This window comes from Centruroides sculpturatus, unplaced genomic scaffold (assembly GCF_000671375.1).
Source record: "Centruroides sculpturatus isolate CEXI.00-Female unplaced genomic scaffold, Cexi_2.0 scaffold246, whole genome shotgun sequence".
Lineage (NCBI taxonomy): Eukaryota > Metazoa > Arthropoda > Arachnida > Scorpiones > Buthidae > Centruroides > Centruroides sculpturatus.
In genome coordinates, this window is record NW_019384771.1 from 619,380 (window position 1) to 634,291 (window position 14,912).

Sequence of the window (14,912 nt, forward strand, 5' to 3'; positions counted from 1 at the left end):
GCTTGCTATATGAATTAAATATGATTATTTGTATAGTATTTATAATTTATAAAATTATTTATCCCTTTTTTTTATTCTTGAAATCATTTGTTGCAAATTAATCTAATATAAAATTTACCAATTTTTTTCTATATCATTCTATTGTGTTTCCCTTAAAGCAGTGTTAATTATTTTATTGTATGTTAATGATGCTAACATGTATATATATATATAGGTACATACAAATATATTTAATTTAAATAAATAAAAAAGATAATAATCATTAATTTATTAACATCAATTATATTTAACAAGTATTTGAATTGATAATATTATGCAAACAAGTTAATATTAATAATAACAAGAGAAAATATAAATTTATGTCAAGGTTAAGATCAACAAGGTTAATTAAAGATGTAAGATTATCTCTTTATTAGTTTAATTTTTATTTTAAAAAAAATATATATTTTAAAATTCTCTTATAAACATTATCCTTATTATCTTTAGCTCAATCTTCCTCTCTAAAAAAAAATTACAGTATGTATTTTCCCCCCTTGAGTAATCTGACATTTATCCAATTTAGATAAAGTCTTATCCTTCTTGAGTGATTTACTAGAAATTTATTAGTATAAAGATAAGTAAACTGAATATTTGTCTTGTCAGTTGTTAAAGNACCAACTTAACTAATTTTTTTTTTCTTTCTTCTTCTCCTTATTTCTTAGTCAGACAGCTTACTAATATAAAAATTTGCATTTTTATTCGTTTAAATATATTTTTTTAATAATTATTACGACGTTAAATAATTTATTTCGAGTGTTTTATTGTAAAAAATTGACTTTGCGTCATGTCTCCATCTGGTGATGAAATTTTAAAACTTAGATGATTTTTTTTACTTTTTACGATTAAAAAAAAGAATTTTAGATTGAAAGTATTTGGAATTTTTATACATTTATAGCGGTTATAAAAATAAGAAAAAAAAAACTTTTCAAATATTAACGGGTGAATGACTGGAAAAAATTTGCTTTATACGTAAAATTTCCGTACATAAATCGTACGGAGTGTTCCGTCACGTGATTAGTAATGCGTTTAATCACGTGACTATACATAAAAAAACTGAAAAAAAACAAATAAATAAAAATTTATTTTAAAAAAATATATAGATAGATACAAGTTTTAATTATGATTTAATTCAAAATAATATCAATTTTTTTTTTCCATAATTTATTACAAAAATTCCCTTCCAGAATATTTCCTTTTTCTAATTTTAATCGTTGAATAAACAAAGAAGAATTTATTTTACGAAATAACTTAAAGAAAAAATGTTTTAAACGTTTATTAACTGTGGTCATGTTTATTTTAATTAGGGTCATCTTAATTTAGAATTATTGCTAAACACGACCCGTCATAAAAGAAACATATATATATAATGTAAATATTTGTAAATAACCTTTTACTATTTTTTTCCTAATTTTTTTTCTTGTTTATTGTCTCGTTTTATATTGTTTATTGTATTTTCTGCATCCTTCTTTGTCTTAAAAATTCTCTTACGTTACTTCGGGTGTATCTCGGGTATTTTCCCCCTAATCTTATCACGGATGTACTTTTTCGTTCATCTCGAAACCTTACCAGATATCATCTTTCTTTATCTTTTGCGATTATTTTACAGAATTTTCTGTGGGTTTAATCGGCCCACAAGTAAAGAAGCCCACACAGTCCAGTTTGTGGGCGTCCGAGACCTACAGAGAATCCTTACTAAACGTGATTTCTCATTGAATACATCATACTACCTTTTTTGGGAACTGGTGTCATTTGCTAGAGAAGCCGACCAACTTAACTAATTTTTTTTTTTCTTTCTTCTTCTCCTTATTTCTTAGTCAGACAGCTTACTAATATAAAAATTTGCATTTTTATTCGTTTAAATATATTTTTTTAATAATTATTACGACGTTAAATAATTTATTTCGAGTGTTTTATTGTAAAAAATTGACTTTGCGTCATGTCTCCATCTGGTGATGAAATTTTAAAACTTAGATGATTTTTTTTACTTTTTACGATTAAAAAAAAGAATTTTAGATTGAAAGTATTTGGAATTTTTATACATTTATAGCGGTTATAAAAATAAGAAAAAAAAAACTTTTCAAATATTAACGGGTGAATGACTGGAAAAAATTTGCTTTATACGTAAAATTTCCGTACATAAATCGTACGGAGTGTTCCGTCACGTGATTAGTAATGCGTTTAATCACGTGACTATACATAAAAAAACTGAAAAAAAAACAAATAAATAAAAAAATTTTTTCGACAAAACGTATAAAAAACGTTTATTTAAAATAATTTATAAAATTTAAAATCGATCGAATTGCATACATTAATTTAATTTAATTTAATTTAATTTTAGTACAATTTTTAAAATAAGTTCACGTAAAATTAACATTTTGTTAAATATTAATTAATTTTTTTAGAGTAATAAAATCATTATAAAAAATTAATTCAGGAAACATTTACGAATAATAAATAGCTCTAATTTTTTTATTGTAGGGTAGCGTGCCATCTAGCGTTTAAAATAACGTTATTATTTTCTTCTCAATTAACAATAATTACTAACGCATATGAAATAAAGTAAAAGGAAAAAAAAATAATAATAATAAAAAAAAGATACATCGAAATGGGAGAAAATAGTGAAAGTGCTCTTGACACAATTACTAAACAATACTGAAGGAATTTTAACAAGGTGTTATTAGAAAGGAGAGAGAGAAAGAGAGAAAGAGAGAGAGAGGCAGAGACAGAACTGCATCCTTGGGAAAAAGAAGGAATAGTTTTATTCCCATTATCTATACTCGTTTATCCTGAGGCCATTTACGTAACGCTGACCTGTTGTTGGGGTGAATGTCTCGAACGTTGGTTCCTACACTCACTTGTCCCACTTTACTCGAACCTCATTCTGAAAACCAACGGTTTGTTCATTAAAAAAAAAGAAGAAAAGAAAAGAAAAGAAAAAGAAACTTCGCGACTTATAGTATATATATATAAAAAAAAAAAAAAAAATCCGACACTAATTTAGTTTTATTAAAAAGATTTAAATGTTTTTAAAAATTGTATCTTTTTATTAGTTACATAATGGTAATAACATTTTTGTAGGGTGTGGTTTAATAAATCGTAGTTCTGCTTCGCTTCGTAATTTTGATTAAATGACCTCAAAACCTTTCAATGGAAATGCATTAGGATAGAGAGAGAGAGAGAGAGAGAGAAAAAAAAAAATATATTATTAATAAAGCAAAAACGAGAGAAGTTTCGTATAGACTAATGCGTTATCTCCTAAAAGGGAAATCTCGCACTTTTGCGAAACGTAATAGCCTGGTTTCTCCTTATCACATGTTTGTCCATCTCGAGATTATCTTCAGAGATGTAAAATTTAAAAAAATAAAACGAAAAACATGTAAAATTTATCATTAAAAAACAATTTATGCCCATTATTTTAAGTTTTTCGCTGTTTATTGCCGTGTATAACGCGCTGTAAAAGAACGGCGGAGGTGTAATAAGTTCGCGTGTTACTCTCTCCGAAACAGTTTCTCCCCCTAACAATATAGATATTGTTTTTAATAAAATGATGATGATGATGATGATGATGATTTTATCATCATAAACACGAACGCCATCTGTGGAGTAAATATGAAATTACGGGTGATCTTTTACAACTGTTTACCGGCCTCTTAAAAATATGCAACAAATTACAACTGGGGTTGAGATGTTACCCAGGGCTGTTTGAGAGGAACCACGAATATCTTTAACCACGTCACGTTTTTCACTGCATCTTCGCCATGGCTTATCTTGGTCACAGATCAGTAATTGATGCCTCCTCGTATAGTTAGTTACCTTAGCCATGTTGTAACATTAGGTTATTGAAATCCAATGATTATTTTAAAAGAAGAGAACGTGAGGTTTACATTCCAGACTGTCAAAACAGTTAAGCGATTTATAAAGTGAAAGGAGATAGTTAGGAAGAGAAGCGGTTAAAATGCAATTCCCGTTGTCTTAACACGCTTGAGTAAGATCGGTTAAGTAAAAACGAAGGAAATGGTTGTAAATTAACCGATAAAAAGGCATTAATTTTATTAAATAAACCGGAAAATTAAATGCAAACCGAATTACACAATTAATGGCGTAGCGTCATACAATACGGTAACCGTAGTCCGAATTTATACCAGATGAGAGGACTTTAAATGCTATTTTTTTAATATTTTTTTTAATGACAACAATCGATTTTTGTTTTAACGATTATTTAAATAACGACGTAGGTTAGTAACCCGATAATTTTGTTTGAGTATTGGTCATGATGACAGAGGGATGTTGGGGTGTGACAAAACAGGCAACACGAATGAGATGACGACAGTGCAGGATGTTCGTGTTCTTCCATGTGGAAAATGATGAACAATAAAAACATTTGTTGCTTCTTAATGACGTTATATCGATGATTAGAATAGAGAACCATCGGTGTTGAAATTTAGATACGTTCGGATTTAGCTTGCAATTCAATAGTTTTACCTTGATTAAAAAACAGCTTTGGTCTATAACTCACGACTTTAAATAATGATCAAATTTTAAAAAAATATATATATTTATAGTCACGTTGCTAAATTATTAAACAATTACACGACTAAACTGACTTTACGTTTCATCACCAATTACGTAATCTTTTTTCGCAAGATAAAGATAGGCCTACATTTTCTATTTAATTAAATTTTCGCCATACTTCTCGAATTTCCTGAATATTACTTTGCGAGATGAATTTTACAAGGAAAATTTTCATTCCAAATAGTAACGTCTTGAACTCCGGTTTTGACCCGCAACATTTTACCATCTGCTCTTTTCTCATCTCCCTTCTTTATGCATGATCTAGTATTTAGGATAAATTATTCCTTCTCTCATTAAGTAACAGTTAATTCTAGACAATAAAATCATGGAAAATTTTCATACATGCAATACTTTAACATTAGAAATGGAGTTTTGTATAAAATAAAATAGAAAAATCCAAACTTTTGTAAAGATTTATCACAGTTTTTCTTGTGAGGAAAGTTTTTCCATTTATCACTTTCGGATATTTTTCAGATCATTTGCCTTTTAAAGTTTAAGACTTCTTTCCTTTCGCTCAAATGTCGTAAATCATAGTCTGTCCTACAATTAGATTCAAAATTTAGGACATAGAAGATGAAAAAGAATAATTCTTCTAGGTCGAAAGCCTAACAAAATTACTTGAATAGATTCTTGGCGCTTCAGGGTCTTTCCTCTTAAGCAGGTGTTCATCACAGATGGTGGTGCATTAATTTTCAGTTTTAAAGATATCTTTGCCTTATATATATATAGGCCTATATGTACTATACATGTTTCCTTTTAATCTCGTACTTCTAATAATAAAAACTATTAACATGAGTTTTATTTATAGAATAAAATTGAATTAATCACCTTTCATATTCCATTACTGAGACTATGTTTTATTGATTTACTGAATTAGAATCTAGAGCAAAAAAAAAAAAAAAAAAGAAATATATATAGAAAAGCAAATTAATATTCCTTAGAAGAAATACAGGAAATATTTTATTTATTTTATATTTATAATTACCAATCTTAAAACGTTTTTAAGAAGTAAATATTATTTATTTAAATATTTATACTTAGAAAAAGTTCGTGTTAATTACTCGAAATTTATTATGCTTACTCAAGAAGAACTTTAATATTTTTCTAACCTACTTAACAAAGTTTGCAACATTGCTAAAAATTGTTTTAAAGCATTAAAAAAAAAATAAATTTATCAAGGGGAGTCTTTGCTTCTATCTATATTGCAAAGTATTCTAGATACAACACTAAAGGAGATAATTTTATATATTTTGATATATTTCTCCTTACCAAAATTGCTATTTATTTATCTTTAGTTGGGGGAGTTTAAGATAGAAATGCAAACATCTGCTAGGATTAGCTCCTTACACGTATATATACACTCAATACCCTAGTCGGTTGTGAAGAATGATTTCCTGTCACTACATGTGTTTTCTGTATAATTCTACTCAAAATAAACATTATTTTGTTTTCCTAAAATTTTTAAAAAATCATCGCTTTTTAATGATAATTCAATTGAATTTTACGTCGTTGAACTTTAACACACGAGAAGCACGGACTATCCTCTTTTATCTGTGATAACTGGAATGAAGCACAATAGTTATCTATTTTTCTATTAAGTACAAAACGTTCTATTTATGTTCTTATCGTATACGATCTTCACTTCTCCATTTACACTTAATCCAATCGGTGTAGTGTATGTTTACACTCGGTACAAAGCTAGCATTATATACTATTTAAAGATAAATATTTTCTATATTATCAAGGACATATTGGAAAGCTACTTAGGTTATTCTTTTTCTCTATGGCCGATAAATAAAAACTTACAATCAGAAAATATTAACAGATGGTAATGTAAGTCGGCTCTTATAGCAATAACATATATTTAAGCATTCCTTACAGCAATATTTGATTGAGGGAGAAGTTATTTTTCCTGGTTCGTCCGGTTGCCGTGCGTAAAAAGAGTTCAAGTCATCGAAACTTCTGTGTAACGATGAGGAAACGATTAATTTAATGACGAAGTAACACGTCGGGCATTTTTTTGAAAAATTTGAATAAAATCACGCGTCATCGATCACGCTAAAGATGCCGGTGTTACGTAATAAAGGTCCCTGACGTAAGGACTTGCTCTGTTACGTGTCCGTGATGTCACCCGTAATGTCGCGCCGCGTGGTGACGCGTTCGGGATGATTTTCTCATTGTTTTCGGCGGTGTGTTAGATATAAAGTTAAAAGATCGTAAAATTTTTAATTAATATCTTGTACAGATATTTAGTTGAAAGGTCACAGACCTTGTCCAACGTGTTTATGTTTGCCTTCTACGCTACATTTGGTCTAGTTTTTCATATTTGAAACCTGTTGTCACCAACACTGCCGTTGCAACGGAGACATGGTCCATCTTTCTGACCTTTTTTTTTTTTTTTTTTAAATACTAAGAGTTTTTTTCCCTCCTTTTTTTTCCGAAGATCTCGTTTGTAATGAATGCGGAGAAGGTCGTCTAACACTCCAACACCTTTTTAGTGTCATTGGAGATAATTAAAATGCAAATGCGATGTTCATACACACACACACATTTTTATTTATAGGCCTATATTTTATAGGTTTAAATTTAAAAAAAAACAAAAAAAAATTTATCCTTTAATTTAATTGGTCGAATTTTACGGAAGTAAACCTAAACTAAAATTTATTATTATTTAATTTTACGAGTACGTAAGAAAATATTATTTGAAATACGCTGATATTAAATAATAAATGTTTTAATTAAACAAAAAAAATTATGCAGACGATTTACGAAATTCGTACTACGTCATCTTATTTAAGTAAACGTAACGCACGTATCGATTGGTGGATTTAAAATTTAAAAATTCGGAAGTAAAAACGCACGCTAGTTAAATTAAAAAGAGAGGAGGAGTACATTCGCCTTTCGCTAGGGAAAGAACGGAATAGGAACGATTTATTCTCTCCGCGAGTAATTATGAAATATGGAAAATTTTGCATGGCTTTTGTTTGTCTGTCGCACTTACAAATCGCTCCAACAGACCATAAAAACGAGCAAAAGAGAATTTAGAGGACGATGGTACGGCGAATTAGAGCGCATGCGCGGCAGACCTCGAGAGCGGAGTCGAGGCTACGACAGATCGGTAGCTTCAAAGCGGTGAAGGTGCGACTTTGTGCTGCAACTCTCTTCAAAACTGTATGTAAATGTGCTAAATACGATCGACCCCGTCGCTCAATCGTTTCAGGATTATCGCCGTGTGTTGTAAACATCGTTTCCGAATCAGTCGGACTATGTAAAGAGCCGGAATACCATGGGGCCCGTCCAAGTTCGTACCTGTAGTTGGCTCGTCCCTCTTCTAGTCTACTAGAGTGCTTGCACGTGCGGGCTGGTAGCCCTCTACCAGCTTTATCCTTCGTCCCTCCTCCACTTTTTTTAAAGCCATGTATGGGAAAATTTTGCAGGTGGGGTGAGTTTACGCTCTATCTCTCTCTCTCTTTTCTTCCTCGCTAATTCTATCCGATAAGAAATGAGCGGATTGAAAACTGATTGCAAGAAGTTCTCGCCGAATATATTCAACAAGACCAAATGTCAGAATTGCTTCAGGACCAAAGATGCCCATTCCGCCGAAGCTTTGGAGTGCAATAGGGTGAGTTACCATCACGTGGTTGAGATTATTTTATTTTTTTTTTACTAATAAGTAGGTAAATATAAAGATAAGGGTTGAATCGTAATACACCTGTATCTCCCGACATGCATTGCGACGACCCTCCTCCTCCTACAGCACGTGTGTAGGACAGGAAACTGGTTGACAACTCTGTTTGCGACATTGTCTACGACCTGTGAATATTATTGCTACCTTTTTTTTTTCTTTTTATATACTCTACGATCTAAACTTTGCTATTTTTAACAAATAGCACGCTCCATTTTTAAATTTACACCTTAATTACTCGGCCGATCTATACTCAACTGGGGAAAACAGTAGAGTGAATTTCATAGTTGTATCTATAGTATTTAATAAATTTCGGTTATGGAAAATAAATTTATTTATTTATTTTTTTTGAATTTTCTGAAAATCTTATTAAACAATAGATGATATTTGATGATGTAAATTTTTAAAATGGTTTCCCTTCTGTACTAGCATCCTGTTCGGATGCTAATTTGGTGATGGTGTGATTACACGCGTTGACAGATGGTTTTTAAAAATTTCCTTTCCTGTCCTTAAAAGGTCATGTTCTGTAGTCAGCTAAACTATCTGAATATAAAGTGGACTCCCGAAGGATATTTCTAGCCGTACGTCAAGGGCTTTTTCTTTTTAAAAAAAAAAACAAGAAATGTGAAGATTTAAATAACGTAGGGAATCGATAATAAGCAAAGACGACGACGACATCCTTCAACTTACTGAACCATGGATCAATCTTGAACAATTTTTAGATATGAATTCTTTATTTTTGTATATCTAACAGCTTTCTATTGGTTACATCTTTTAGTCAGAAACCTGTTTCATTGCAGGAAAAAATTCTGTTGATATGGCTTACATCTCACTGGTTTTGCTTCCTGTACTGACTTGTCATATGCTCTAAGGCTTCGAGTTTACATCAATACTTCCTGGATGTGTTAGTGTACGTGTTTTCATATTTTTGAGTTACGGCTTTTAGCCAAATCGATCAGTCTAAAACACATCAATATTTATTACAAAACACAACACATCTTATAAATCATTTGCCGTACAGAATGGTAAATGTGTGGATCGAATTCAATGTTTCATTCAGAAAAAGATTCTCCCAACAATGATATTGCAGAAATATTCAAAACACCATTTTAAAATGATCTTAAACGCCAAGGCGTTTATCTTCAGTAGATTTGCAGAATTATCGATTTTATTATTATTATTTTTTTCCTTACGATCGATATTGAGAAACTCAAAGGATCTAAATTTAGCACACAAGAGGTATTCTCCAAACAGGATTTAAGATTTTTGAAAGGATCATTCATCTAATTTAAAATGAACTAAATATTTTGTTCTGCCACTTAAAAGAAAAGGAAAGTTAAATAACGGGCCACACACATTATACATTTTGAAGTACTTTTTCAAGCAGTCGGTGTTTATAAAATCGATTCTATATTTATTCTTGTAGATGGACTCTTGTGTTTAGTGACCCGGGCTTACTTTTAATTACGTTCAATTAGTTCTGATATATATCGAGTGGTTAACTTAATCCGTAGTTAAAGAATTTCTGTTCTTCTATTCTGGTACAGTACAGACGTGCATCGTCTTTATACCTCGGAAAATGACTTTTCGATATCCATACTACAGTGGTGTCAGGGATAACAACTTTGTCATCTGATTGACCTGGAGGTCAAACTCTTGGTGAATGATAAAAGGGGAAACTAGCTGTAACGATCCGGTTGGGTGATATGGGTCATTTTCGAACCTCAACATTTTTGAACTCGCTTCCAGTCTTGTAAACATCTTTTTCTCCAGTTTCAGCACAATGGTGCGAATAATTGATTTGTTCTGGAATTTAAAGGATTTTTTTTTTAAATCTTAATTAGAAAGTCAATCTTAGTCATCGCTCTTAAACTCGCTACGGTATCATTTAATAATCGATCTATCAATATGCTATACTTGTCGAAGAGTTCTTTTTGATGTTTAATTGTAATCTGATACATATTCGAAATGATAATTATGCTTAGTTTAGAAGACATAAAAGGAAAAAGTAGGCGATAAATTTAGATCGTAAGTGAAGGACGCGAAGGAAGGGTATTGAAAATGAAGATGAACTTGGGAACTTCTTGTGTTTACATTCTTTCTTAGCATAGAAGACATTTGTTTAGCGGACGAGTAACGACAGACGTGGAACAGATCATGTTTCAGAGCAGTAACTGTTACGTCAGTTTCAGCAGAAAGCTCTCTCTTGGGTGGAAAGATGCGAAAAATTGTAGTCGTACGGGCGCCTCCATAATGCTTCCGAAAAACACCCTATTTTTGCGTTTAACTACCCACGTTTAAATATTTATACAATGGTATCTAATTAGACTTTACAGAAGAAGGGTGTTGTACGCTTCAATATTGTCTACTAGGCTGGCCTTTTTTATATATATATATATACGGCAGTTTTCTGCAATAAATGACGTCATTGTCCATCTATCTGCTTCCGATGCAGATAGCGCAACGAGACGTCTACTTTCACTTAGTCGTCCTTGGAAATTGCAAAGGGTGAAGGAAATTTTATAACCATTACCTACTACGGCAAGGTATTCTCGAATAAACCTCTCGTTTCTCGAGATCGAACGTGAAGTGACTTCTGCGAAGTAACAAGAAAAAAAAAAGTATCCCGAGGGCTTTCCTTTTTCCCTTTTCTTTTCTACCCCCCTCAGGTTCTATGGCCTGCAATTCTCTCCGTATTTGGTGGATGGTATGTAATCTATCCCGAAGCCGTCCTTGCTATGAGACTTTTCTTTTTCTTTTTTCTTGAACGACGTGGTGAAAAACGACGAACTGACTTGTAGCCCCTCTCCGGTCGAGTCAGGACCACTGTCAAGGTCACGTTTAGTAAATGCAATGCGCTCTACTCTCGAGTTTTTACTCCTATGGGATTCGGTTCTTCCTGACTTTCAACGTAATTTTCTTAAATTTAACAATAGAATTTTTCCAACTTTCATTCTCTTTATTAAACATCGATATTTCGAAATTTCAATGAAATTCCATCATCATTGCCACGGCATTATATCTCTCGTTAATATCAACAACGGATCTTTCTAACTGCATGAATCTATATTTACAGGTCACCTCACACCACTAATTTCATCCAATAAGAGTTTATCCAGTTGGCCTCTAGGTCGAGAGATCACTGACTCGATCATTTTTTTTTTAAATACATAAAATGCTGGAATTGTCGTCGTCATCGATATAATAGTTTATCGAACTGTATGCTTCAGATATATACTGTGTGTATATATATATATATATATAAACACACACATTTTTTCCTTTTCAATTCGAAAGCTAACCACGCGTATCGGAACTGTCGATATTGTACTTGGGACCGGGTTACATCTAATCAGATGTCAGACTAGATCTCATTTATGGTTATTGCTCAATTAGGATCGGATATTTTATATCGAATGTCTCGAAAATTTGAAAAAAAAACATAATTGTTTCCTTATGAAATATCAAAGTTGTAAATTAAATAATGCAATTTTAGCCGTAACGGAACGTAGCCATTAAATTCTTATAAAGCTTCTTATAATACTTTTAACTTTAACCCCTTATAATCTTGGTTAATTAACATTAGATATACTGCAGGTTATAACCCAAATTACTGCATTCAATGCTAATTATTCACGCAAGGAAATCAACAAGTTAAAATCTTGAATTATCAACGATAAACATTATTTTTTTTGAGGACTTTTTCCTATTCATTGAGGATTAAAGCAACCTAAATATTTGAAATGAAAGAGGATAAGCAAGCTGCAAAACAACTGACACCACAGTAAAACCCTAAACTATAATTATTATCAATTAATTCTTTAAGTTTTCTATTCCATATTTCATCAACTCGTCATCCAGGTCCAGATGACAAGTAATCTATTATGTTTTTTTAAATTTATCGTTGGTGTGTGTGTGTGTGTATGGAGGAATAATTATTTTAATTTTTGAACTTTTTTCTTATTTTCACAAGCAAGACTAAAAACAAAACAAACAAAAAAAAAACCGGAAAATGTCATATACTTGGCCTTAATAGATAACGTCTGCAAAATTTCAGGAAGACATTTAAAAGATCCAAGTCATTGAGCCGCCGGCTCTGGTTAAAATTAGTAGTTTAGTTTTGTTGTAGATAGTATGAACATTGGGTTAAATGTCTGTCGAGAACACTCGGGTGTCGATTAAGTTCAGAGTTGGTAAACATGCAATTAATATGCCCCTAATGAATATTAAATTAACGTCATGTAGATGGGAGAATGAGGAACTAGCCGTTTTTACGACTTTTGTTTTTCTTCTCTTTTAAGATTGGACCCTATAATACGCACAAGTTTAACATCGTTAGGCGTTCGAGGTATTCTTTTCAGTCGTGATGGGTTGTTACTGGTTGAATCTTCTTCCGCGTATCTACTAAGGCCAAGAGGTCCAACGTGTGGGTGGAAGCTCGGAAGTTCTTATAACGAGTTTCCGTACGGAATTGTCGTCTGTGTGACATCTCGCATTCGGAATGCTGTTAACCTCGACCCATATCCTCACGTGATTCGCAAGGTGACTGTCAAGACTATCTCCATTTACGCTACGAAAGGTGTAAAGTATATATAACTACTTATCTATACGAAATTCAGACTGTATACATCCCATTTTCCTCAAGGAAAAAATTTTCTGGATCAGTTTTTGCGTTTATCACGACCAATCTTAATTCTTTTTTCTTCTATGTCACACTAGGAAATGTGTATAGATTACTCTAGTTAATCAAAGCTACAATTACACTAAGGTATAGAAATTAAAAAAAAAAAAAACGTAACCAAAAAGAAATAGGTGTAAATTATTAGTGATTCCAGTAACTAAGAGTCATCAGCTATTGAATCTATGAATCAAAATTTCAGTACTATTTCGAAATTTTCAACACAATAACTTATCTTAAAAAAATAGGCGGAACATAGTTGTTTATTAGTGATTACAGAGAACTATGACCGTTTAATTGCTGAATAAATACGTTAGATAAGATTATTTTCAGTTATAATTATAATAGAAAGGAAATAAATATTTTCCTCCCCTGTATCCTAACTTTTAACATTTTAAGAATGACGTCATAGCTGAGTAGTTGTCTTAAGAACTCGTTAACGTTTCGGTGTAAAAATGGACAAGAATGGAGGCACTTACGTCGAAATTCATTATGCAATAAGTTCTATGCAGAAAAAACGATCGGTTGGTTTTTAACCTCTTGCAAGGAAAGGCGTACTTGGTATCGGGTTAAAAGAGCGGGTTGTGCTTTGATCTGAACGATTGTAAACAGGAAGTGGATTGCCCTAAAGCTGAAATTTAAATACGGTTTTGTTAAATTGTTGATGAGACAAATGCGTTTAACTCTCCTTGAAGTACTTTCTCCTTGACGTTAATCCCGTACTGGCACGGTCGGTAGCCTTCTTTCCGATTGGCTATCGATTTTTGCTGTCCTCTCATCTGATAAGAAAGGAAAAAATAGGGACCGACCTCTTGACAAACTACTATTTTTTTTTTGCTTCGTCGTAAAATTCTCCTGAGCACTTACGCGCTAACTAATTCGATTTGTACTATTAATAACGCTTAACTAATTTTAATCGTTGTTTAAATTTTTCTAGTGTGACAGAAAGATGCGCGAATTTAAATTTTTATCTCCCGGTGAACTAAAATAATCGAATTTTTAAATCTTCTTTATGTATTACTGTTTCGTGTTGTGTCTGTAGATGTCAGCGACCGATTTGGAAAGTTTTTTTTTTTTTTTCTTCTTCTTTTAGTTGTCTTCCAAGATTAGTATCTTCCAGCAATTACAGATGGCTGTTGATTCTATCTGTTCACTTACCCTTCTAATGTGGGGTGAACATTATTGGTCTTCTAGGAAAGTCGAGTTTATATCAGCGTGGTTACATATGGCTAAAGAATGCGGCAGTCGAACTAAAATTTTTCTTTCTGCGTGTTTTGCAGTTAACACGATTTCAGCTCTGTACCAGTACGATTATGACAAATGATTCTCGTAATTGACCTTCAATAACAGATAACCTTTACTTGTTTCGAAGGTAGTTTTCCTCCTATAATACTTTCTATTACGGAATAATAAGACTATTCAAGATAATTCAGTAATAACATCTCGTTAAGAATCAATTTTAGAAAGTTCTAGCCAAGTTTCGAATTAAATTTTAAGAGTCTAAATTATTTTTAAATTACGACAATGTTAAAAAAGAAGAAAAAAAATTCTTAAAATTTCCGTAATGAACTTTAGGACAATGCTGTGTCATTCATCTGTTAAAAATAATCTGCTTTGTAAATTAGGACATTCTGTTAAAAGTTAAAGCTGTGGGCTATGAAAATTTAGAACTATAACCTCTTATTTGTTTACTTTTTCCATAATACTTTAAATCACTTCTATGTCTATTAAATGGTATTCTTTTGTTCAGACATCTAGCAATATAATTTAATAATAATGTAATATGAGAGTCAATGGCTGAAGAAACTAAATCGGGCTAACTCAAAAATTAACAATATTTTGAATAATTAAGCACCTTTTTTTATTAACACGTGAAAGACAATTGTATTAGGATGATCGGATAAACATATTTATAAAATATTTTTTTTGTACCAATGG

General features: G+C 31.5%; 1 protein-coding gene across 1 annotated transcript in view; it reads left to right on the top strand.

Annotated features, from left to right (window-relative positions):
• Window positions 1–7,469: 7,469 nt before the first annotated feature.
• Window positions 7,470–14,912, top strand: part of LOC111628988 (protein outspread-like) — a 68,695-nt gene continuing 61,252 nt past the window's right edge. Inside the window, exon 1 of the mRNA XM_023372848.1 lies at window positions 7,470–8,233. Coding sequence (XP_023228616.1) covers window positions 8,114–8,233 — 120 coding nt within the window. The 5' untranslated portion in view covers window positions 7,470–8,113. The remainder of the gene's footprint in view (window positions 8,234–14,912) is intronic.